The sequence below is a fragment of the Suillus subaureus genome, assembly GCF_016647635.1.
Source record: "Suillus subaureus strain MN1 chromosome Unknown BJ212scaffold_1, whole genome shotgun sequence".
NCBI classification, from domain to species: Eukaryota; Fungi; Basidiomycota; class Agaricomycetes; order Boletales; family Suillaceae; genus Suillus; species Suillus subaureus.
The window spans coordinates 1636847-1658638 of record NW_024538557.1 but is presented as its reverse complement, the minus strand read 5'-3'; the positions used below and the strand labels follow the sequence as shown (position 1 = coordinate 1658638).

At 42.8% G+C, this 21792-nt stretch overlaps 10 protein-coding genes across 10 annotated transcripts; 7 read left to right on the top strand and 3 right to left on the bottom strand.

The window, feature by feature from the left end:
- Positions 1-1327: 1327 nt before the first annotated feature.
- On the bottom strand, positions 1328-2814 carry BJ212DRAFT_1294645 (uncharacterized protein; the record flags this gene model as incomplete). The annotated part of the gene is made up of 7 exons (XM_041332226.1): positions 1328-1404; positions 1430-1900; positions 1956-2053; positions 2250-2353; positions 2378-2488; positions 2541-2573; positions 2686-2814. 7 exons carry the CDS (start codon positions 2812-2814, stop codon positions 1328-1330), a joined length of 1023 nt encoding a protein of 340 aa, XP_041200195.1.
- Positions 2815-3372: 558 nt separating this feature from the next.
- Positions 3373-4066, top strand: BJ212DRAFT_1294644 (uncharacterized protein; the record flags this gene model as incomplete). The annotated part of the gene is made up of 4 exons (XM_041332225.1): positions 3373-3412; positions 3462-3545; positions 3606-3761; positions 3975-4066. 4 exons carry the CDS (start codon positions 3373-3375, stop codon positions 4064-4066), a joined length of 372 nt encoding a protein of 123 aa, XP_041200194.1.
- A 634-nt stretch (positions 4067-4700) lies between these two features.
- Positions 4701-6490, bottom strand: BJ212DRAFT_1474500 (uncharacterized protein; the record flags this gene model as incomplete). Its single annotated transcript, XM_041339099.1, has 6 exons — positions 4701-5353; positions 5540-5578; positions 5634-5737; positions 5793-6103; positions 6153-6212; positions 6278-6490. The coding sequence occupies 6 exons, from the start codon at positions 6488-6490 to the stop codon at positions 4701-4703; spliced, it is 1380 nt and encodes a 459-aa protein (XP_041200193.1).
- A 668-nt stretch (positions 6491-7158) lies between these two features.
- On the top strand, positions 7159-7332 carry BJ212DRAFT_1210127 (uncharacterized protein; the record flags this gene model as incomplete). The annotated part of the gene is made up of 1 exon (XM_041329215.1): positions 7159-7332. A coding segment is annotated over one exon (174 nt), but the record flags the coding sequence as incomplete, so codon positions are not given.
- A 111-nt stretch (positions 7333-7443) lies between these two features.
- BJ212DRAFT_1443436 (uncharacterized protein) lies at positions 7444-8315 on the top strand (the record flags this gene model as incomplete). The annotated part of the gene is made up of 6 exons (XM_041337827.1): positions 7444-7624; positions 7657-7661; positions 7791-7881; positions 7915-7933; positions 7985-8235; positions 8275-8315. The coding sequence occupies 6 exons, from the start codon at positions 7444-7446 to the stop codon at positions 8313-8315; spliced, it is 588 nt and encodes a 195-aa protein (XP_041200191.1).
- Positions 8316-8632: 317 nt separating this feature from the next.
- BJ212DRAFT_1474499 (uncharacterized protein) lies at positions 8633-9221 on the top strand (the record flags this gene model as incomplete). The annotated part of the gene is made up of 3 exons (XM_041339098.1): positions 8633-8669; positions 8719-8858; positions 8913-9221. 3 exons carry the CDS (start codon positions 8633-8635, stop codon positions 9219-9221), a joined length of 486 nt encoding a protein of 161 aa, XP_041200190.1.
- A 244-nt stretch (positions 9222-9465) lies between these two features.
- On the top strand, positions 9466-10426 carry BJ212DRAFT_1294642 (uncharacterized protein; the record flags this gene model as incomplete). The annotated part of the gene is made up of 5 exons (XM_041332224.1): positions 9466-9555; positions 9592-9701; positions 9774-9861; positions 10048-10296; positions 10367-10426. 5 exons carry the CDS (start codon positions 9466-9468, stop codon positions 10424-10426), a joined length of 597 nt encoding a protein of 198 aa, XP_041200189.1.
- Positions 10427-12363: 1937 nt separating this feature from the next.
- BJ212DRAFT_1294641 (uncharacterized protein) lies at positions 12364-13191 on the top strand (the record flags this gene model as incomplete). The annotated part of the gene is made up of 5 exons (XM_041332223.1): positions 12364-12520; positions 12612-12639; positions 12731-12746; positions 12798-13023; positions 13070-13191. 5 exons carry the CDS (start codon positions 12364-12366, stop codon positions 13189-13191), a joined length of 549 nt encoding a protein of 182 aa, XP_041200188.1.
- An 828-nt stretch (positions 13192-14019) lies between these two features.
- On the top strand, positions 14020-14574 carry BJ212DRAFT_1294640 (uncharacterized protein; the record flags this gene model as incomplete). Its single annotated transcript, XM_041332222.1, has 4 exons — positions 14020-14121; positions 14174-14280; positions 14320-14349; positions 14403-14574. 4 exons carry the CDS (start codon positions 14020-14022, stop codon positions 14572-14574), a joined length of 411 nt encoding a protein of 136 aa, XP_041200187.1.
- A 2991-nt stretch (positions 14575-17565) lies between these two features.
- Positions 17566-17806, bottom strand: BJ212DRAFT_1256241 (uncharacterized protein; the record flags this gene model as incomplete). Its single annotated transcript, XM_041329776.1, has 2 exons — positions 17566-17693; positions 17743-17806. Coding segments are annotated over 2 exons (192 nt in total), but the record flags the coding sequence as incomplete, so codon positions are not given.
- Between the last annotated feature and the right edge of the window lie 3986 nt (positions 17807-21792).

The window sequence follows — 21792 nt, the reverse complement described above, 5'->3', positions numbered from 1 at the left end:
AGTTTTGATCTGAGTCATCAATGACATTCAGACTCAGATTCTGTCAATGTTGATCAAAGTCAACACAGCCAAGCGCCCTGTCAACTCAGAATCCAGTGATACCTTGGAAGACGGTCCATAGACATAAGGGCCAAGGTATTTGTATACTATATGGATGTATGGACATATAGGCTGAGGTAGTGATATATATTATATCAATGAGTGGGGCGAGGTAGTTGCTATCACACATAAACATAACTGGGCTTAGATAGTTGGATAAGAAACAAATCAATTTGCTGATGTAGGCACCAGAGAATTGAAGACATGGAGTACATACCCCTATATGAGTGCATATACCTACCATTGACCACAGAAAGCTGAAAGCATGAATACACCATGTCTGACATTCACCAAGCACTGAAACCCAACACCCAAAACCCAACACCCAAAACTTGAAACTTGAAACTCAAAACTCATACATTTTTACAAGTTTTGAGTTTTGAGTCTCAAATTACCAAGTACCAAGTCCTGAAACCTGAACATCAAACCCTGAATATTGAAACCTAAAACCCAAAACTTCAAAACTCCAACATCGAAACTCAAAACTCATACATTTTTACAAGTTTCAAGTCTCAAATCACCAAGTCCTGAAACCCAAAAGTCAAAAGTCAAAAAAATATATGAGTTTTGAGTTTCAAGTCTCAAATCACTGAGTACCAACACCTGAAACCAGAACATCAAAACTCAAAACTCTTCACCAAGTACCAAATAATGAGTACTGAAACAACTTTGGGTGTCAGCATTCAGTATTCAGTACTCAATGAAGAGTTTTGAGTTTTGATGTTCAGGTTTCAGGTGTTGGTACTCAGGTTTCAGTACTTGGTACTCAGTACTTGGTGATTTGAGACTCAAGACTTGAAACTTGAAACTCATATTTTTTTGAGTTTCAAGTTTTGGGTTTTGGAACTTGGTGGTTCAAGACTCAAAACTCAAAACTCATACACTTTTACAACTTTTGAGTGTTGGGTTTCAGGTGTCAGGTTTCAGGTTTTAGGACTCAGTGATTCAAGACTTGAAACTCAAAACTCATAAAAATATATGAGTTTTACATTTTTATGACTCCTGAGTCTCAGGTTTTGATGTTTGGGGTTTGATGTTTGGGTTTTGGGACTCAGTGATTTGAGACTTGAAACTTGAAACTTGTAAAAATGTATGAGTTTTGAGTTTTGATGTTTGTTTCTAAGTTTCAGGTTTCAGTACTTGGTACTCAACACTTGGTGATTCAATAAATGGACTGGCAGAGGTAACATTCATTGGAAAACTTGTATATACATCTATCACTATGCAATTATGTAGCCATGTCAACCTCCTCAGAAGATGCTTCAACCTTCACCTCAACATCCATGTCATTGGAAGAATCATATTCTGGGGACAAGGTTGCTCAGATCACCTGGGTCCACAATTTTGCTGGACATATCTGGAACCTCTGGTTGAACAACCTGGTTATACTCAAACAGGAGGCCCTTAATGGCAGAGGCATCCTTGAATTTCAGGGGTGTGGGCATCATCTCTCTCATTGAGAGATCAATGAGAGGAGGGAGTGCAGATTCAAATGGTGACATGGACACAGGGATGGATTGATCAAGCAACAAGGATGTTGCATTGGCTGGAGGTTTGGGAATTGGGAATGTGGGGTGCTGGTTGATGATTTCATGCCTAAGGCCTTCATGGAGGCATTGCAGGGTATCAATCTTACCATCCTGCTCTGCCACATGAGCCTCAAGAATGGCGATGTGAGCTGCACCATCCTGAATCACAATTGCCATGGCATGGAGATCTGGCATGGGCAGGTTGAGTGCTGCAGCAGGGACTGCCAGACTGGGTGCTGAAGCAGGGACTGCTGAACTTGAAGACAGAAGTGCTACAAGGAAAAATCAAGGTCAGACAGTGATGAAAAAAAAACTTGGGTGACTTACAAGCTGGTGCAGGTGCAGGTGCCTTGATGGCAGTGATGGTCTTGCTGCGACCATGTGTCTGGGTCTTGGGAGTTGTCACAGCAGTGACACCCAGAGTTCTGGACTTGCCATGAGACTGATTGTGAGTTTAGGCCTTGGATTGGAAGGCAGGGGGAGCTTTGGAAGGAGCCTTGGAAGGTGTCCTGGACCTCATGTTCTGGGTGGTAGAGGAAGCATGAATGCATTTCAGTAGGGTACCCAGAGTCACAGGGATGCACTTGATCTTCTTTGTTGTGCAGCGGACACATGACATACATGGATTCCTGGTCCTCTTGTCCAACCAAGTTGTGCAGGGCCAGTTTAGCTTGGTGCAAACCTGGCATGGGTTGTTCTGTGGGTTGTGTTAGTGAATGGACATACTTCAGATAAATTAAAGTACTCACCAGTCCAGGAATGAGAATATCACCTGCATTGATGGCTAGGAGTGCCTGCACCAGTGTTTTGGGAGTCAGCTGGGAGGGCTTGATAACTGCCAGGTGACTGCTGGTAATCACCTGCTACATTGTAAGCATACACCCGAGTCCCAAATGCATAAATGTGACTTACTGTAGCAGGGCCAAAGGGTTTTTTCATCACAACCTGGGGTGATCAAGGCGAATTGGAGAGCTGGGGAAGGACAACATCCAGCACTCCACCCAAAAATGGCTACAAGAAAATGTGAGACAAGTCAAAGATGAACCAGATGGCATACCTGAATACTCATGTCTTCCTCATCTTCTGACTCCATGAGGGGCTTAGACTTCACAAAGCAAGATGACTTTGCATGCTTGTGAGTCTTCATCGCAGACTTCAGTGGTTGGGAGGAGAGTACCAAAATCATGGGAGACTTCCTCTTCCAACTCCCTTCCACCTCAGGCTCCAGGTATTAAGAACCATGTTGCTCAAAGGAGAGAGAGACTGACTCAGAGGGGCTTGGCCTCAGCTCGTACGCTGTGCCCCTTACCCAAGTATGTGCCCTTCATTTCATATGAGGTCTAATGATGGTCCGATGAAGTCCGGAGGAGTGCGGGAGAGTTCCCACTGCAAGGTAATACTTCTACAGGAAACAGGATGGAAGGATAGGAGATCTGAAGGTCTGGAGGTCTGGAGGACAGGAGGACAGGATGATGGAGGACAGAAGGACAGGATGTCCAAGGGTTAGGAGGATGGAACGTCCGAAGGACAGGATGCCTGGAGGTATGAGGGACAGGAGGTCCAGAGGTCCGGATGATTGATTGTCTTTGTTTGGTCATGGTTCAACTTTTGGCAATTGCCGGTTTTGTGTTGAACTTTGAAGTTTTTTCAATTATCAGTCAACAAATCAGTAAGTTCCCCACACAACATGAGCCCACAGTCAGCTGTTTGATTTCATGACCCTTTGGTGACCAACTACAATTCAATGGATGTGGATGAGTCCTCTGTGTCCCAGGTATCACTAGGTATGTTGTATTTTTATCATGCCTTATCTATTTACTGGATATCACTTAGATGATCTATACCTTGGGCCAGATGATGACATAGGATATGATTCTGCGTCATCCAGATCACTGGATGTCTTGGCTGCAATAACCAGTGAGTTTATACATTCATTAAGATGGAGGATCATCATTCATGCTCACTAAACCCTTGCAGATCAATCACCTCTGGCTCAAGTTGATCATCCAGGTTCTCCCATCAATCCAGACTTGTATCTCAGGCATGAGGATGATATCATCAATGTTGATGAGTTGCTGGATTCTGCTGATCCTAAGATTGATGCTCTGGCTGCATCAGAAGTGTTTATGTCATGTGAGTCCATTCATTCCAGAGGATTATAGATACTTAATGTATCTCCCAAGCAGACAAAACATCTACTGGACTTCATTCACAATGGCCAGAGCTCACTAATGAAGATTTACATTTGATGGTCTGGGAGTTCTGACCATTTGGGTCATATGAACACACTGGGTGTGAGTATCTGACACAGTAGATCATTTATCTTTGGACTAATTTTTCTACAAGTGCAATCTGTTCAAGATCAACTTGGTGATTACAAACACTGTACTGGGGATCTTCTTGATCCTTCCATTCCACTGCTACTTGAGGCCAAGTGACCCTTCCAGATGGCTTGGGCAGAAACTTCTGACAAACTCAGAAAAGCTAATGCAGACCTCCAGAGGTTGCAAAGAGCTCAACAGATGAGCATCAAAATGCTCAAGGTAGTAGATTCCCTGATCAATCAGTTTGAAGATCAAATTCAAATGTAAATTACCAAATTTCTGATAGTAGTCAAATCACATGTAAACTTCCAAATTTTCATTAACATACCCACATCATGTAAACAACTGAATTTGTGACACATTCCTTTTCCATTTCCAATTGAGTTCTGGAGGCTCAGGAGTTCCCAAGTGTCAAACACCAAAGTTTAATTCTCACTTTACTGAGGATGACTGAGTCCCAAGTTCAATTCAATGATTGAACTCAGGACTCGGTCATCCTCAGTAAAGTGAGAATTGAACTTTGGTATTCAACACTCAGGACTTGGTGAGCCAAAGTGAGAATTAAACTTCAGTGTTTGACACTCAGGAACTCCTGAGCTATAGAGATTGAATAACATTGATATATACATAAAGGCAGGGAGTATAGTATAAGTCCATTACTTCTTTCCCCTTGCTCTAGTCACTCAAGGGGTACTGTCTGATGGCTGTTGCATTGACTTACTCCAGGTTGTCCTTGCTAATGACTTAATCACCACTTTTTTCCCCACATGTTTTTCAGCACCAGAGATGTGTGCCCTTCCATTGCAACATCCTCCTCAACATTGCTGGTGACTCCATCAGTCAACCCAGCCAGGAAGTTGTCCATTCGTGATGTCAGCAGTGCACCAGTTTTTGCTGGCTTGACCAGGTGAGGCTTTGGAATTGCATGTAAGACTGCTGTCCCTTCATGTGCTGTTAAAGGACCTGGCTCTCTTCTGGGTCTCTTTTGCAGGGATCTACTGTCAGCCACATCATCATCAGCATCATCCTCCATGTGATGAGAGTCACTCTTGGGATTACTCCTGGGATCACTCTTGGTGTCAGTTGATGAATTCTGAGGCCTTTGGATCATCTGCTTTCTGACTTTATGAGTCCAATAAGAAGGTGAATTCCCAGATGCAACTGATGCTACCATGTCTCCATCTTTGTTCTTCCATGCTTTGAACAGGAATGTGAGACCTTTGCCTTTCTCCTGCTGAGCATGCCAGAAATTAAGTAAGGCCATAGTGTCCCAATTTTGCAACTTGGAAGGCTCCTTCAAGTCCACATTTGCCGGAACATACTTTCTTGTCACAAAATCATCCTGACTTTGTATGATGGCACTCCATGGCATGACTGCCTTGTTGCTCCCAGAACAGATCTCTGTGTCCATGCATTCAACAAATTCTTGGGTGTTGTGATGATAGATTCACAATAGTGCAATGTAAGAAATGCCCTCACTATGGCCTTCTTCTTCTCAAGTTTCATTCCAGGTGATGTCTGGAAGCAATGGCATCCCATCCCCATCAGTTTCCAGTTTGAAAGCAGGCTTTCTGATTCTTTTTTGACCTCCCTTCATCTGTTGTCCTCCATTCCATGTCCCAGCACCTATCATCACAATAATCAACAAATTCCTTCTAATAGCCAGAGTTCAAACACTCACTGAACTGTTCTTGCATGTACTCCTGCCAAACTGGCTCAATGTCCTCCCAGTCCTTCATCTTCATGAAGCTGTCCCCATCTCCTAATGCCTCGTTATCATCATGCCTGCATGAAATGTATTGAGATTGAAGATCTGTGATGACCAACACAATTCACTTACATCCCAAACAGCACCTCACCCTGTTTATTCTTCCAAGCTGACATCACCAACACTCTCATCCCATATTGCCTCCACATCTCCTTCAAAAAGTGCTTCATATACACAGGTCCTTTCTTATGAGTGACTTGTGCCTGTATCTTGGAAGGAGGAGAGTTGTTGGACCATTCTTCAGCTGTTTCCTTCACCTTCTCCAACTTGTCATTAGACAATTCAGCCATGACTCTCTTCACAGCCACCTGATAATGCTTGAACATACCAGGACCTCCTGGCTTTGCCCTAGACTCATCCTCGATCCTCTGTAGCACCTCTTCCTGGTTCCACTGGTAGATCACCATCCTAGGTGTCCATTTCCTCCCATACTTTATCATGTTCTCTCCTTTCCTTCTTTTTCTTGTTGTTGAACAACCAAGTCATGTACATCTGAGCATTGATGGAAGAATGAGATATTGAAATTTTAGTTTTTCAACACAGCAAGGATAAATCACCTGCTTCCTCTTCTTCCATTGTGCTTGGTCAACCTTAGGAGCAAATAACCTAGCAGTGAAAACTGCCTGTTTCTCTTTTCTTTTTGCTGAAGTACACTCAGGAAGGTAGTTCTTTAACTCTGAAATTTCATTTTCCATGAGCTTCTGTGTCTGTGGTTGACATGCCCTATGTCTTCCAGAAGTCAACTGAGTGGAATGACCTGATCTTGCCATGGTGAATCAGATTGCAGAATGGGCTGAGGATAAGCAAGGTGGAAGTAATAATGGTTCCAAGTTGAACTTTGAGCAAAGCCTAACAGTTGGTTAATTGACCCATATTGGACACAATGCCATTAATGGAAATGAATTTGTAATGACGCATCAAGACTGCATAACATCATATTGGAACAACATTCATTTGTCCTTCCTGAGCTAATGCTTTGCTTGCAACATCAGAAAATAAGATGAAGATAGGTAGATGCACCCCATTGCAAAAATCCCACAGGGTAGAAGCAAGGGGCAGCAAAGGTAGGAAAACTTGGGTCAAGGTCCCACTTGTAAGCACAAAATGACATGCCTACAGGTTCATGCCTAACTCTCTCCCAGAATCACCAACACTTCAGCCTGTTAAGGCACTACCTCCTTGGGAAGACTTTCCTGACAATGCTTACAAGCATGACCAAGGCTCATTTGAGCCTTTGCAACTCCCAAAAACCATGGCAAGTTCATGTAAAATGTTGGATTGTCATTCAAATGATAGCTAAGCATAAAAAATGCAGAGTCAGAATGACTACCTCAGGCAATGGCTGCCAAGGCAGGAATCATATCTGCATCACCTCCTGGATTGAGAAGCTCTACCAGAAGATAGGAGATGTGTTGTCTGTGACCAGGATAAGGTCTAAAAATGTCAAGATTGTCTTGGGGAGCCACTCTATTGTACTGGCTGTTGCAGGAGTCAACATCATTGCAATCCTTTCCACTGGATCAGTCAATGGAATGGTCAATTCTTTGAGCAGAGTTGTCTCACTCATGTTGGACTTGTCATACACCTCAATCATGATGGCAAACAATGTCCAGTCCTCATAGATAGGTGGGATTTGTTTGAAGAAGACAAACATGAAGACCAGCTTGAGCCTGAAGATCTACCATCTGTGTTGGGACCCAAGTTCCAGCTGAAGGAAAACACAATGGTTATCATTGACAAGTCAGGAGTTCATTGCCTTGAGGTTCAATGCTGTGATTGTCCCAATGCCATGAGTCCAGACATTCAAATGTTTCAACATGGATTTTTCCCCACATCATTTAACAAGCTGAAGACTTTGTTCACCTTCATGGTGCTTGATGATTTTCTATTGGACAACCTTGAATGTGGCACCTCAGCAATGAACTATTACAGCAAGCTCCAGTGAATGACCTCAAGCATGTTTCCACATCTTGTTCCAGTAATGCCATATCTCCATCATCTAAAGGACATTATATTGACAAAGCACATGGTAAGGACCAATACAGAGAGCTCATGAGAGTTGCTTGACAGTGGAGGCAGTTGAAGGCCATGAAATGGCATGGATTTGGCCATCATTCCAACAACCCAAATGCAGGAGATCTCACATTGTTTTGCCCCACATGTCCTTAGCCTGGGATTAACATATCCTTGTCAGGGAATGAATCACTTGATAAGTGACTCTTGTTCGATACCAAAGTCACCTCAGTGATAATAACAACTCCAAGCTGGAAATACACCCAATTATTTGTTATGGATGGAAATTTCAAAGCCGAACACCTGCATCCCATCAAGCCATTTGATGAAGTTTGGCTTTTTGATGAGTTGGGATTTATGGTGGGAAAGGACAGGTATAAAACACATCTTGCAGAGGCTGCTGACACTTTGAAAAAATTGAGTTGCAACAATCACCAGGCAGTAAATCAAGCAAATGTGACTTGGCACAAGCTGGAGTCCACAGGTATTAGGGGAGTTACCTGTCCCTGACACAGTTGCTTTGTCCCTCACTCAATGGTAGATTTTCAGAAAGGCAAAAGACAAGCCAAACATGCCATCTGACATTCACGAGTTAACCATGCATCATTTGCAAACAAATGAACATGGACTATGCCCTTTGTGAGGCTGCCCAGCACAACATGGAAGGCATCACCAGGGCTGTCACCTTCTATGATATCAACTGTCAATACAACAAGTACTTTCAGGTTCAGGTGGATTGAAGCTGATTTCTTGAAATGGTTCTGGACAAGCAGGTGAAGAATGGCATTGCTGAAAGTGAAAAGGCTTTTAACAGACTTGATGAAGCAGCACCTGCAGATTCAAAGACAGAATGATTAGCCAGTAAGAGGATCACTCAGTCCAATAGAATAAATGATCCTATGGTGATGAATGTATATGAGATTAATATTAAGAGGGGTAAGTTGACTTTGGCTCCATCAAAGTCAGAATTAATTTTTGCACTCAGCACTGAGCAAAAAGGAGATTGAGCTTAGACTGCTAGAGGAGGGTAATACCCATAATGCAGCACCTGCTCGCAGATCTGTGGCAACATGGATATCAATGGAGTTGGCAATTGAAGAGGCTCAAATTGCATTGCTCATTGAGGTCTGAAGAATTGGAAGAAGAACTACCAAGACACAGAGGTTAGACATCACCCAGCAATGCAATCATCTCCAAGGCCAGATAGATGGATTCACTCAGTCTGCTCTTACGCATCTGGGAGAGGGATTTGATGCAGACAACGATCCTGATGACTTGAATGTAGATATTCTCAATGATCTTGATGATGACCTGGCAGATTTCACCAACACATCTGATACATGGGCAAACTCCCCTGAGCTCACTGTCATCCCATTGCCATCAAACCTTGGGGTAGATCAATGTAGACACTGTATGGCAGAGGATCTGATTCCACTGGAGATGTCACTTCATGAAGGGCAGGCCAATGATGTCCTTCACAACCTCTGAATTCACTTGTGCAACAAGGTAATCCTGTTCCAAACAACAGTTAGGTAAGCCAAATCTCAAGCCCTGAAAACTCAAGCTTGGTCCCAGGTGACATTGGTGCAGCAGGTAGTGTCCCTCCATGCCAGTATATATACAAAGACCCGTAAGCAAATGATGTAACTTGAGCCGGGGCAAGACCAGCTTCAGAAATACAAACCCCTGCTTTGTGAGCAGCTCAAAATCAGCACTGCTGTCAGTGATTCAAATGCCTGAGATCAGCAAAATGAGTCCCTCACTCAGTTCTGGTCCATTGAAGTCAACCTGGGGGGTCCTGATCACTCATGGAATAACAAATGTGAGTTCAGGCATACTTGACATATCCCATGCTCAGCTAATGGGACCCATCCAAAGTTTACCAAGTTCATTGGCTTCAGGCAAAGGCCCTATGAGATTGATGGAAGGAAGAAATGACATTGGTCCAATTGGAGATGAATTGGACATGTAACTTTTTCTTGTGGAAAGCAACATAATGGGGTGACAGGATGCAGGAATCATTGGTAAAACACCTTCCAGGTCATGCATGCTACTTGGGAAGGCAGTCCCAAATGTATTCATTACTGGCACAGGATGCCCAGGCAGCATTTCAAGACCTGCAGAGCAGGTTCATAGATGCTGGAGATAAATGAATTTTTTTGCCAATGATATGAAACAGCTACTTCAACCCAAACATTTTAGTCTTGGGAAATGCCTGGATCAACCAATGTCAGAGTTTGAAAAATTTTATCCATTAACCAGTGGCTCATATCTTCACATCCAAACCAACTGTGATTGTGATTGTGATTTCCAGTGTCATACTCCTGCATTAGCCATGCCTGTATTGCATACTTCTCCTGTATCCCCTTTTGATACCAAGGATTCTGGCAATGAATACCAACCCCTCACACTCAGTCTTGCAGATATTGCAGCTACAATGTCAATGGCTGCATCACACATCCAAGCATCTATATCTCAATATCAGATGGAGGCTGCCAACACTGAGGAGCCTTCTGCTACTCAGATCATGCACTTTAAAGCCAGGCTGCAATGGGAGATCACTGTAAGAGACTGATGACTGTGGTAGTCAATGCTGAGATTTCCAACAGACTTTTGTGACACCCATCCTATAGTACTCAGCTGCAAGGCACATCATTTCGGTTATTCCAAACCTGGTTGCTCATATTCTTTAGTTGTTTCCCCAGCTCACCTGGAACACAGTTCCAGACCATCATGATGTCTTTTTATCCCACTTATGTCTCTTTCATGATATCACAGATCCAGGAGATCCCTCCAGGATTATATCCAGCTATGATACTCCATGGTAGATCAGATGCACTGCAATCCCGAATAAATTATGGCAATGGGATTGGGTAATGGGTTGCTATGTCTTTCACTACCAGCATTGGCTAGTAAGAACTATACACAATTTCCTTGAGTGATGATTAATCAGTTCTAGGGTGGCATTGAGGATGATGGTCTGATTCTTCCTGAGCAGGTGGATGAAACCTCAGTTTTATCACTGATGGAACTGAAGTGGATTAGAGAACACCTCCAGACATTGATTGAGGAGCAACAAGAGGGCATCAGTGAAAAGATGGTGGAGAAATATTTGTTTGTCAAGACCTAGGTCTCAGAACTCGGTATGCTTCACTTGAGCTTCAGTGGTCAAAACTTGGCGTCTCATAGGGCAACACAAGTCATGTGTATTAGCTACTCAGTAGTTGGTACTACATGTTTGTGTCTGTACTGGGTGCTCAATTTTCTGGCACTTGTGACCTTCATCATTAGATGACTTTGAAATATTACCTCCTTTGATTTGGATGATATACAACTACCTAAGCTCTATCATGTCTACAATTATCATTCACCTGGACCCACCCATCTATATTATATACCACCCTTGGCCCACCTATCTAATACAATATACATCTTGGCCCACCTGTGTATGTGATAACAAGTACCCTTAGCATACCTGTCTATCTGATACACATCTACATTGGTACACCCATCTACATAATATCCAACTACCTCAGCCCATCTATCTATAGAATATTCATGTCCATTGGCCCAGTCATCTACTCTACATATTCCCCACATGGGCTCACCCACCTCCATTGGGAATAATATCCCTCCCAGCCCATCCATCATAGTCGGGGATATTTTTACCTTCAGCCCATGGTCTACTGGCCCATATCATACAGGATATTATGCACATTCATTCACTCATATAATACAGAGATAGGTCACTGCAATATGTGTTTGTGGCCCTTCCTGTATGGCATCACCCTGGTCATCAAAATCCCAGTGCACATCTCTGTCAATGTCCATTTCATAGTTGGGAGGTTCAGGTTCATCATTGCCAGGTTTTGTCTTTGTGATTTACTCATGCCCGCACACCTGTGCCATCTGTTGCTTACAGGCTACCACTTTGGTGATATGGATGCTAACAGCTCTTGCACTTTTGAAGTTGCCTTTGAGGCAAAAATTGTAGTGGTACATGATGGTTGAGCAGGAGGCTGACAAGCTGACAAAGCCAACTTGTGAGTGATAGCTTTGATAATTTGACTGAGTCTCAGGTATACTATCAGACATTGAAATTTTTTGTTGATTTCCTTGATATCAATCACTAGTGCATTGCTCATCTGCATGACTTGACACAAGTGTGTTGTTGATGTTATGACTTGACATGTATGCATTGTTGTCGTGTGTATTGTTGATATTATGCAGTCTGTTGATTGTGACTGGACATGATGCAATATTATAAAGGTGTGCCCCAATTTTGATCGTCACCTTCTAACATCTTATCCCTGCTTCATTAATCTTACTCCACAATGTCTTCAACAGGTCCCACTCACCAAGCTCTGAGGAGCATTCTCAATAATCCTGATTCAGCTCCCTCTCAGCAACAACATTGTGAATGCCAGCCTTCAGAGAAGGCTCTGTACCAAGGCCTGTCGTTGATTATGTCCAAGTAGTCCTATGCCTAACTATATTACACTCAGTCAAGGAAGAGCAAGAGTAGCACAAGGCCTGTTAACACAGCAATCAAGACAAAATCAAGGCCTCATGTAAAAATCATGTGGACCGAGGTACATTCTTGATTTCTCTTATCATCCATCACCTAACTATGGTCAGGGACATAGGATGGGACACAGTTTTCAGTGCATACTATCACCCTATCCAAAGGAAGTATACCACCCAGCAGCCAGTTGGATCTGAGGCCCTGGTTCAGCAAGGTCCCCCTGTGAGAAAAGCAGATCCCATGGCCCAAAGGTGTCTCACAAGTAAGTCCAGATTGTTTGACTATTCAGTATCTAAAGTCTAATCACACATGAAGGTACATACACCAGCTCTGGTCAAAACATCTGTGACTAGTGGCTGGCAGGAAGATCCTCTTACATAGGTGAGTTGTCTATCATATGACTTAACTTAATCTCTGCAGGATGCTGACACCACATTCATAAGGAATCTAACTTTGTTGATCATGAACACAGGTCCAATGATCTCAGTGTAAGTTTCATCACCTTTGCCTCATTGATTGCACTCACCAATAAGTTGAAGCCTCTGCCTCCACCATGGAAGTTGACAGTGGCTCATGCAAAAGAGCTTTTCCAACTCTGGCAGGTGCAGTCCATCCATACTCATCAAGATTTGGATAATGACATGGACTTGACTGATAGCAACCAGGATCTCAATAATAATAAAGCCCCCATCAGTCATGATGCAGACAACAGTGATGTATTTGCTGATGGAGAGACATACTGTGGGGACAATGATAACTATGAGGGTCAGTGGTATTGTATTGCTCATGTAGTTGCTAAATGATCTTTCAGATTTGCACCACTTGAAGTGTCTGCAAGCATCACCCTCTGATGATGAGGGTGACAGCACACATAGTCAAAAATGGATGCGCAAATCAGAAGATTCACCTTCCCTGCAGCAAGTTGACCAGTGACTTCCATGCAAGATTCACAAGAGTAAGGGATGTGTTGCAGCCCATGATTACAAGGTAGCAGTGCAGCAACTCATCAAGTTTGCAATCAGCCATTTTTGTGCACAGCTCACATCTGAGTATACTTATCCAGATCACATGAGTCAAGTGTTGTGGGTGAAGGAAGCTTGGAAAGAGGCATGTAGCTACTATGAGATTGAGATGGGCTTCAATAGCAAGATTATACAAATGGTGTGTGACTTATTTCCATTATCTCATCTGCCTAATCTGTTGCTTGAGATTACATGTCACACATTCCATCTCACGAGCAAGGTGAAAGGAAAGGTTTGACCACTGGTTGAGAATGTTTATGGTTTTGAATCTGGTGGTTGGGAGTCTGTGAAGTCTAGGAATCAGAAACTTGCCTGTCAGCTCAAGGACAAATTCAGTGTGGGAAACACAACAAGAAGAGAACTGGAAAGTAGACTTCTAATGTTGGGCTAAATGTGCTATGCCTAGCTGCTATTCAACCCTAAAGGGCTTCTGGACTAAGCTCAGTGCTCAGAGAGAGTAGGAAATCATGCTAATAACTCTCAGTCTCAGACTGGTACTGGTAGGTGGTGAAAACTATGATGATTACATAAGCACCAAAAGTGCGAACATAACACTAAGTAATATCTGCCTATATAAGCCCACAGTAGATGAAATCCCTACATCAGCTTGTGTTATTGAGTGAGTTGATGGTATCCTGCATTATGTTCCATGCTGATATTTGATTGTAAGAACCTCAGAGACCCAAAGAAGAACATCTATTGTGGTGGCCTCTTTTGGACAAAGTTAAATTAGAAAGCCATGAATTTACTGTGGTACCATAATAAGAAGGACAAAGGCATTGTATTTGAAAAGTTTTTTTCACCATTTCCTGTAGCTGCCTTGGCTTTGGTGTATACTGCAGTGAGTGATGCTATCACTCATTTGTTTCAGATGGTGATATTGTTCACTGAAGGCAGAATGTTGCATTGACGAATGGTCTGACAGCAAACAGATGGATATCAGCTTCTTGTCCAATGAATACAAGGAGGCTTATGATAAGCACATTGCGAACCTCAAGAAGTTCTATACTTGAACCAAGGATCACAGAATCCTCAATAGCATACTGAAGGAGCTTAATGACAATGGCAGGTAAGTGCTGTTTCAAATATTCAAGCTTTGTGAATTTGACAACCACACTACAGATTGCATGCAAAAGTGGACCCACTTCCAGTTGGGGATGCAGAGTGTATCTCAGATGATGAGATCAACAATGCCATCCAGGAGTACCAGCAGGGAAGTGGTGCAAATGGGAGTGATGATGAGGATACTGAGTTAGAGTCTGAGGGTGGTGAGTTCAAAGTTGAGGGCAAGTAGAATAACTGTGACTTTTGCTTAGTATTAAAAACTGTGAATGCATGCCATTGAACTGCCTGCAATTTGCGAGTGCACAAGTGCTATGAGGTATCATAATATAAACTTCTTACTACTATGGTAGACAATGGAGTGCTACATAGTAGGACTACATAGCTGAGGTACAAGATATGAGATGCAATGGTGTGCAATTAAGCATATGCTCTGGGATATATTGTGCTATGTAGCCTCTGTGGAGCTATATGGTAGTTCCCATTTTTCCTGATATATTCACTTCTGAGCCCTGGGAGTGCACCTAGGCACAGCTTACCTCTTGCCAGGTTAAGTTTTCAGTTAGTAACCACCATCATCTACCACTAGTTGTCATCTAGAGTCAGAATCTATCATGAGTTAGCATCTATCAGTCATTGCCCTAGTCCTCAGCACAGCCTACCATCATCAGTCACCTCTCAGCAGTTTTAGTTCACATCTTCACACCATCTTTCAGTTTCTTATACATTCACACACTCCCTGTGCCTTATTCCCATGCTTCACACACCTACACACTCCACATTCACACATGCACTTTCATCACACTTCACCAGAGTTGACCTGATGGCATCAGGAAAAGTGCATGTTGCTTAATCTTACTTAATCAACTTAGCCACATTTGTGTCTCTCTCATGCATCATTCACCTAGTAAATCTTGTATTTTTTTAGTGCAGCCTATAACAAAATATGTATGCTAATATGACTGAACAATTTTTTTCTGAATATCTTAAAGTTGAATTTCTGGCAAAGTACTGGCAAAGTAGATCCATTTTTGCTAAGTAACAAAAGTATGACTTAAGTCTGTTTAAGGCAAGCTTAAGTAATATGTACTTTTCCTGATGTGTCATCCAGTGGATCCTTGCTTTCTTTGCTTCCCTTAAGGGTTGAACATATCACTCAGTGCACTTTGACCAACACTTAGAGAGTCAGTGGCCTTTCTCTCTCCCCAGAGTTAGAGCCATATTTCTTTCTTTTGCTCTGCAAGCCAGCAGAGTTGTTGAACCTTCACTGCAGCCAGAAAAGTTGTCCAGCACCAAAGGTATCCTCTTACAAGAAGGGCTTGAATAGCATTGTAATGAGACAAATAAATAGGCCCAAATGACAATGCACAAAATAATTGGGATAAGTCTACTACCACCCCTCATCATCTGAAAAGGAGGAATGTCATAGCTAGGGCTGCACACTGTACTGTATACAGTGTGCGGCCATATGCATATGGTATAAATACGGTATATGGCTAACCCATATACCATACATGACATTGGTGGTGGACGAAGTGGACAGTATGGTACAGACTATTATATGGATGTATATGGTAATGTATGATACATACGGAATGCAAATAAACTATGAATGACTCAAATGAAGCCTCACCTTCACAAGCATCAATGTCCTGATAGTCTCAGGCTTGAGACTTGCACACCGCAGTGAAACCAGTGTCACGACCACCAGAGAAAATTCAGTTCAACAGCAACAGCAGATCCTACAAAGAAGATAACTAAGTACAGACACCTGGGACATGGAGTAAGTACTCACCAGGTATTGAAAGGATATCACATGCAAGTCAAGAGAGGTTTGGAAACTGTGCTTGACAACCTGCCCACCATTGAATGGGGTTGCAAAGGTCAAAGTCCTCTTGTGGAAGCTTCAGGTACTCCTCAAATTCATCCACTGACAGATTCAACTGCTTCTTATACCTTGCTGTAAAGTTCACCTTTGATGGGGACATTCTGCCATCTGACACATCTGCATGGCGACCTGTGCTGGTAGATGGTGCACAGTCCTGTGCAATGGATGTAGCAATATAGTCAGCTTTATACAGGGTGTGTAGGTTGTTCTTCAGCGAGTCAATTTGCAATCACATACTTTCGTCATCAGTGCCACAGTCATCATGGAGACCTTTGTAAGTGATGTGGGGATCGAGTACTTGAACTAGATTAGCTATCAAACTAGAAATATAAATTGTAGTACAAAACTTACTTGAAGCCCAGACATAATACAGTGAATCATCAATCTTGAAAAAGTAGTCACTGAGCTTCCGATGTGCATTGATCAATGCCAGTTGTATTTTTGCTGGTGCTGAATCTGGAAGGTTTGCTAGATCATCTCAAAGCAATTCCTCAAGACCTCAAAATATAGCATGGGCCAAAGAGAGCATTGGGTGCTTTGTCATTGACATTTGAGTAGTAGCTGACCGGAATGCCTTCAGCCACCCTGTTACTAGTTCGATTGACTGCCAATCATCATCAGAAAATTCGTATTGGTGTAGTTCACATGTCTTTGCCACAAAGTCATTGATAGCTTTTCGAAAATCCAATGCACAGCCTGCAAATTTGATTAGCACTCAATCACAAATTATAACACTGTACTTATGAAGCATCTGATGAGTTGAAGACCAGTGAGTCTTGACATCCAGAATAAGCATGAGTGCCACTTGATTGAGAGCATTCTCTGTTTTCTTGAGTGACATTGCCACCTCTGCAAGCCATGCCTTGTGTTGCTATGGGCTTGACTGAACCAAATGAACAATCTTTCAAAGCTGTTGTATGAAAGGATTCATTTGTTAGTGATGTGTTCCTTGATTTTGAATGTCTCATTGTTTACCTTGTCTACAGCAAACAGAACCCCCTGCAGTGCTGGGAACTGCTCATTGTCCTCTTCTCCTTCATCAAGAAGAGCAGCATTTTCATCGTACTCACAGTCTATGGGAGCAGTAACTGAGTCCTGGTAGGCAGACTCTCCACACCTCAAATCTGGCTTGATAGCACCAATACCCTCAAGAAGTCACATCACTGATAGATGTACAATATGGGGTAAGCAATGAATGCATGCTTTCTTGTGTGAGAATTTGATTCCTTCAGCAGTGCATCAGTTCTCAAGAGATTCAAGTAGGGTATTATTGTTTGTAGCATTATCACATACAACACCCATGATCTACAATATCAGAATGAGTGAAGTGAATAATCATTTAACATGCTGCTTCGTATCCCAATCTTTGAGCCCATAAAGTTCCAGTGTATTCCAAACAGCTTCAGCAAGATTTACACCACTGTGTTCACCAATAATTTCACAAAAATTGATCAAAAGCTCCTCTGGTTGAAATTGAGATGCTGGGCACACAAAATAATAGGATGAACATACCCAACTGCCAGTCATTAGTCACATAATGCATGATAATTGCAAGGAACATGAACTGATTGCTTGAGGTCCACACATCAAGAGAAAGGCTTACTTTTGCCTCAAGTTCCTGTTAATAGATGAGAAACATGAATACTTTTTTGAATGATTCAACCTACCCAAATCATGTTTTTGATTCCTTCAGTAGTCTCATCACCCATCTTCATGATACGTCACTTAATTGCCATCCATCCAGGAATATGGAGTGAACCTTGGTGCAGTGTACTCTATGAATGCTTTGAACTCTGGTTTTTCAACCTCTTTGAATGGTTGATCACATGTGATGAGCCATTTTGCAAGCAGGTCCTCAAATTTTTCTTGGCTCCAGTCTCCAAATGCTTTGTTGACTTGCTTATTGAAGGCATCAACAAGATTTGCAGATGCTTGCTTGAGTTGTGTCAAGTATGCTGCTGCTGCATCTGGATCAAGAACTTTTTCACCACGTGCTAATTTGAGCTCGTCTTCAGTCAGAGGTGTTCCATGAGACTTCATGACTAGGTATAACTGATACATAGGCAGAAAATGCATCTTTAGATGCCCAATCAAACCTGATAGTTATATTGTATTAGTAAATATGCTAGCAATGATACTACTTACCATTCAGACTGCTTTTCATTGCCCATGTGATGGTGAGGACCTTCCAATTACCCAAGTAACACTTATAGTGTTTGTCTCCTGCATCACCAGCATGACCTGCAGCATTCAACTGTACAGCCTCATATAAATAATATATCGGGTTCTGCTTGGCAGCCTGATGATATTGTAAGTACTAATACTGAACTCTATGGATGGGACAGCAAACAACTATACCTTGGCAGAGAGGACAGAACTTCGAACAGGTGCAACATCTTCTTCAATGACACTTTCTTGTATAGCTGCTGTAGCGATGTGGGAAACACAACAAGAAGAGAACTGGAAAGTAGACTTCTAATGTTGGGCTAAATGTGCTATGTCCAGCTGCTATTCAACCCTAAAGGGTTTCTGGACTAAGCTCAGTGCTCAGAGAGGATAGGAAATCATGCTAAAAACTCTCAGTCTCAGACTGGTACTGGTAGGTGGTGAAAACTGTGATTATTACATAAGCACCAAAAGTGCGAACATAACACTAAGTAATATCTGCCTATACAAGCCCACAGAATATGAAATCCCTACAGCAATAGCAGCTGAAGCCCCACTGTTGGTGGGTGTCTAAGTGGTCTGAGTTGACCTTTTGGCCAAGTGCTTGCACTTGTTGTGCCTGTTCAAGTGTTCTGGAACCATTTTTGAAGGTAATAAGTGAGTGAGCTTATTTTGCATAAGGTTGAGCACACATATAATGTTCTAGAGCTGTATTAAACTCACCTCTTCATTTGTAATTTCAATGACATCAGTTTCTTGATCAGAGTCTGACATACTAGTGTCTGACCGCAAACTTGAAGGACTTGTATAATCACTCCCTTGTCATATCCCACAATCCGGACCCATGTTCCATCATATTCCCACGCCTTCCGAGCCTATGTCCCGGACCCCACTTCATATCCAACTCATTCCCAGATCCCCTTCTGCTGTGTGCTCCACACCTCAGCAGGATCAACTCTGTTCCAAATTTACCCCTGAGCTCCGGACCATCAGATCTCCACTGCTAGCCTGAACCATAACCCCCTGTCCCATCCACCCTATGTACACTCCATCCAGTAAGACATCTAGACTTCACCTCATCTTGGATTCCAGACTCTATCCACCTTCTCATATCCCAGTCCTGTATCCACCTTGTCTTCTGGATCCCCAGATCTCCAGACCTCTGGATATTAACTCCAGACCTATTCCCACCCTCTGTCCAATATCCTGCACCTATCCCCATTTAGACATCTCTGCCTTTCAGGCTTTCAGTTACCTCCTGTTCCATCTTGCTTATTGATCCTTGTACAAGTCTTCATCTCCGAGTTCATTTAGTTATGTTCTGTCTTACTTACTAATGTGTTTCCACATGCTCATACATAGCCCTGCTCCTTTGCTTACTGATCCCCTCAGATATTCTCCAGTATATAACCCCTGTAGATACTCCTGTAGTTTCCTTAGTTTGAATATCAACTTAGACTTGCCCAATCCTCTCTCGGACTTTGGTCCACCTAAGTCTGTCCTACTCATCAGGCCTAGGGATTGATTCCCTAGGCCAGAGCTTTGCCTTTCCGGCACTTACCCTCTTTCTGGACTTAGGTCCAATCCCTGTTCTCTCCAACTCTACCTTAGGGTAGTCTACCTCTGTTTGCTTCCACATTGGACTTTGTCCAATGTAGCCCCTATTCCTTCCAGACCTCTGGACCTCCTGTCCCTCATACCTCCAGGCATCCTGTCCTTCAGACATTCTGTCCTCCTAACCCTCAGATGTCCTATCCTCCTGTCCTTCATACCTCCAGACATCCTGTCCTTCTGTCCTCCATCATCCTGTCCTCCTGTCCTCTGGACCTTCAGACCTCCTATCCTCCCATCCTGTTTCCTGTAGAAGTATTACCTTGCAGTGGGAACCCTCCTGAACACTTCCTGTGTTCCTCTGGAACTCTCCCATGCTCTTCCAGACGTTTCCCACGCTCCTCCGGAAGTCCTCTAGCACTCCACCAGAGTAGCCAGCCTCCAGAAGTCCTCCAGACTTCATCAGACCATCATTGGACCTCATATGAAATGAAGGGCACATACTTGGGTAAGGGGCACAGCATATGAGCTGAGGCCAAGCCCCTCTGAGTCAGTCTCTCTCTCCTTTGAGCAACATGGTTCTTAACACCCTTCATCATCCAAGTCACCCTCAATGGTAAGACCATCAAAGTGATTCTGGGTGGTTTTTGTCTTCTTGCTTCTCCATGGCTTAGACTTCACAGCGGGAATGTCTTGACTACCTTCCAATTCCACCATGATACTCTCAGTCAAGCATGCAGCATTTTTGACATGGAGCCCACAACCGAGGACAGTCTCAAATTGTGGTTCATTGGCAGGCAAGGACATTGTGAACAGAAATGCCAGCTCAGGATACAAAAAGCAAGTAACTAGGAAAGTTTCAGTAAATATTATAACAAACATACTGACAGTGATGCTTCCATTAGTGTTAAGCACACACAGAAAGCCATCAGACTGGTCGCTGTCATCGTTGTCAGTGGTGCAGGGCATGGCAGTTCAGGGCAAGAAGCTACCAGATAAACTGGCACCCTTTCTGACTGTATAGGCCATAAAGTTACCATTGACAGCCATATAGAAGATGGCTTGTACGGTGTACAGTTTTGCCATACACCATATGTGTCTACCTCCCTTTGCAGACCCACTGGTATGGTAACCGTACCCATCGACAGTCACCATACAAACCATATATTACAGTGATGGTGTGCAGCCCTAGTCATAGCTTTGTGGCTAAATCTAATGGCATTCTAGATTTGTTGACAAATGCCCAAGGCTCTTTCCATGAAAAGGCCTTGAATAACATTGTAATTAAAAAACAAGATCAGGTAAGATGTCAAAGCTCAAAACGATTGGCTCTGGTATACTACCACTACTCATTGGCTGCAGAGGCAGAATGTCCCAGCATTGTCATAAATCATTCATGTTAAGCTGGATTTACAAGCATACATGGGTATGTATCTGTATGTATGTGCAGCTCAAATTGCTCGCAATATACAAGCTAATATTTAGCAGTAACAAAATTAAATCATGTTATACTTCTCACGGCTACAATATCGAGGACTCGTCAATCCACTGATGAAAGAGCGCACTGAAAGGCCTGTACGCAGACACGTGACACTGATTAGAAATTTCTGGAACTAAGATGGATGGTGAGAGTGTCGTTTTATTATATAGATGATATACTATAGATAATGTCAGACTGAAATAAACATCAGCTACTTGCTGTCAGATTCCAGTACTCAATTGTAGCTTAGCATGACATAGTGCAAACGATCACACGTCTGAGAAGCGTTGTGGCGCAACCCAAATCAGGCAATGTCTGATTTCAGTGATTGGTTTGTCTAATTCTACAAGCACGCACTATAGCTA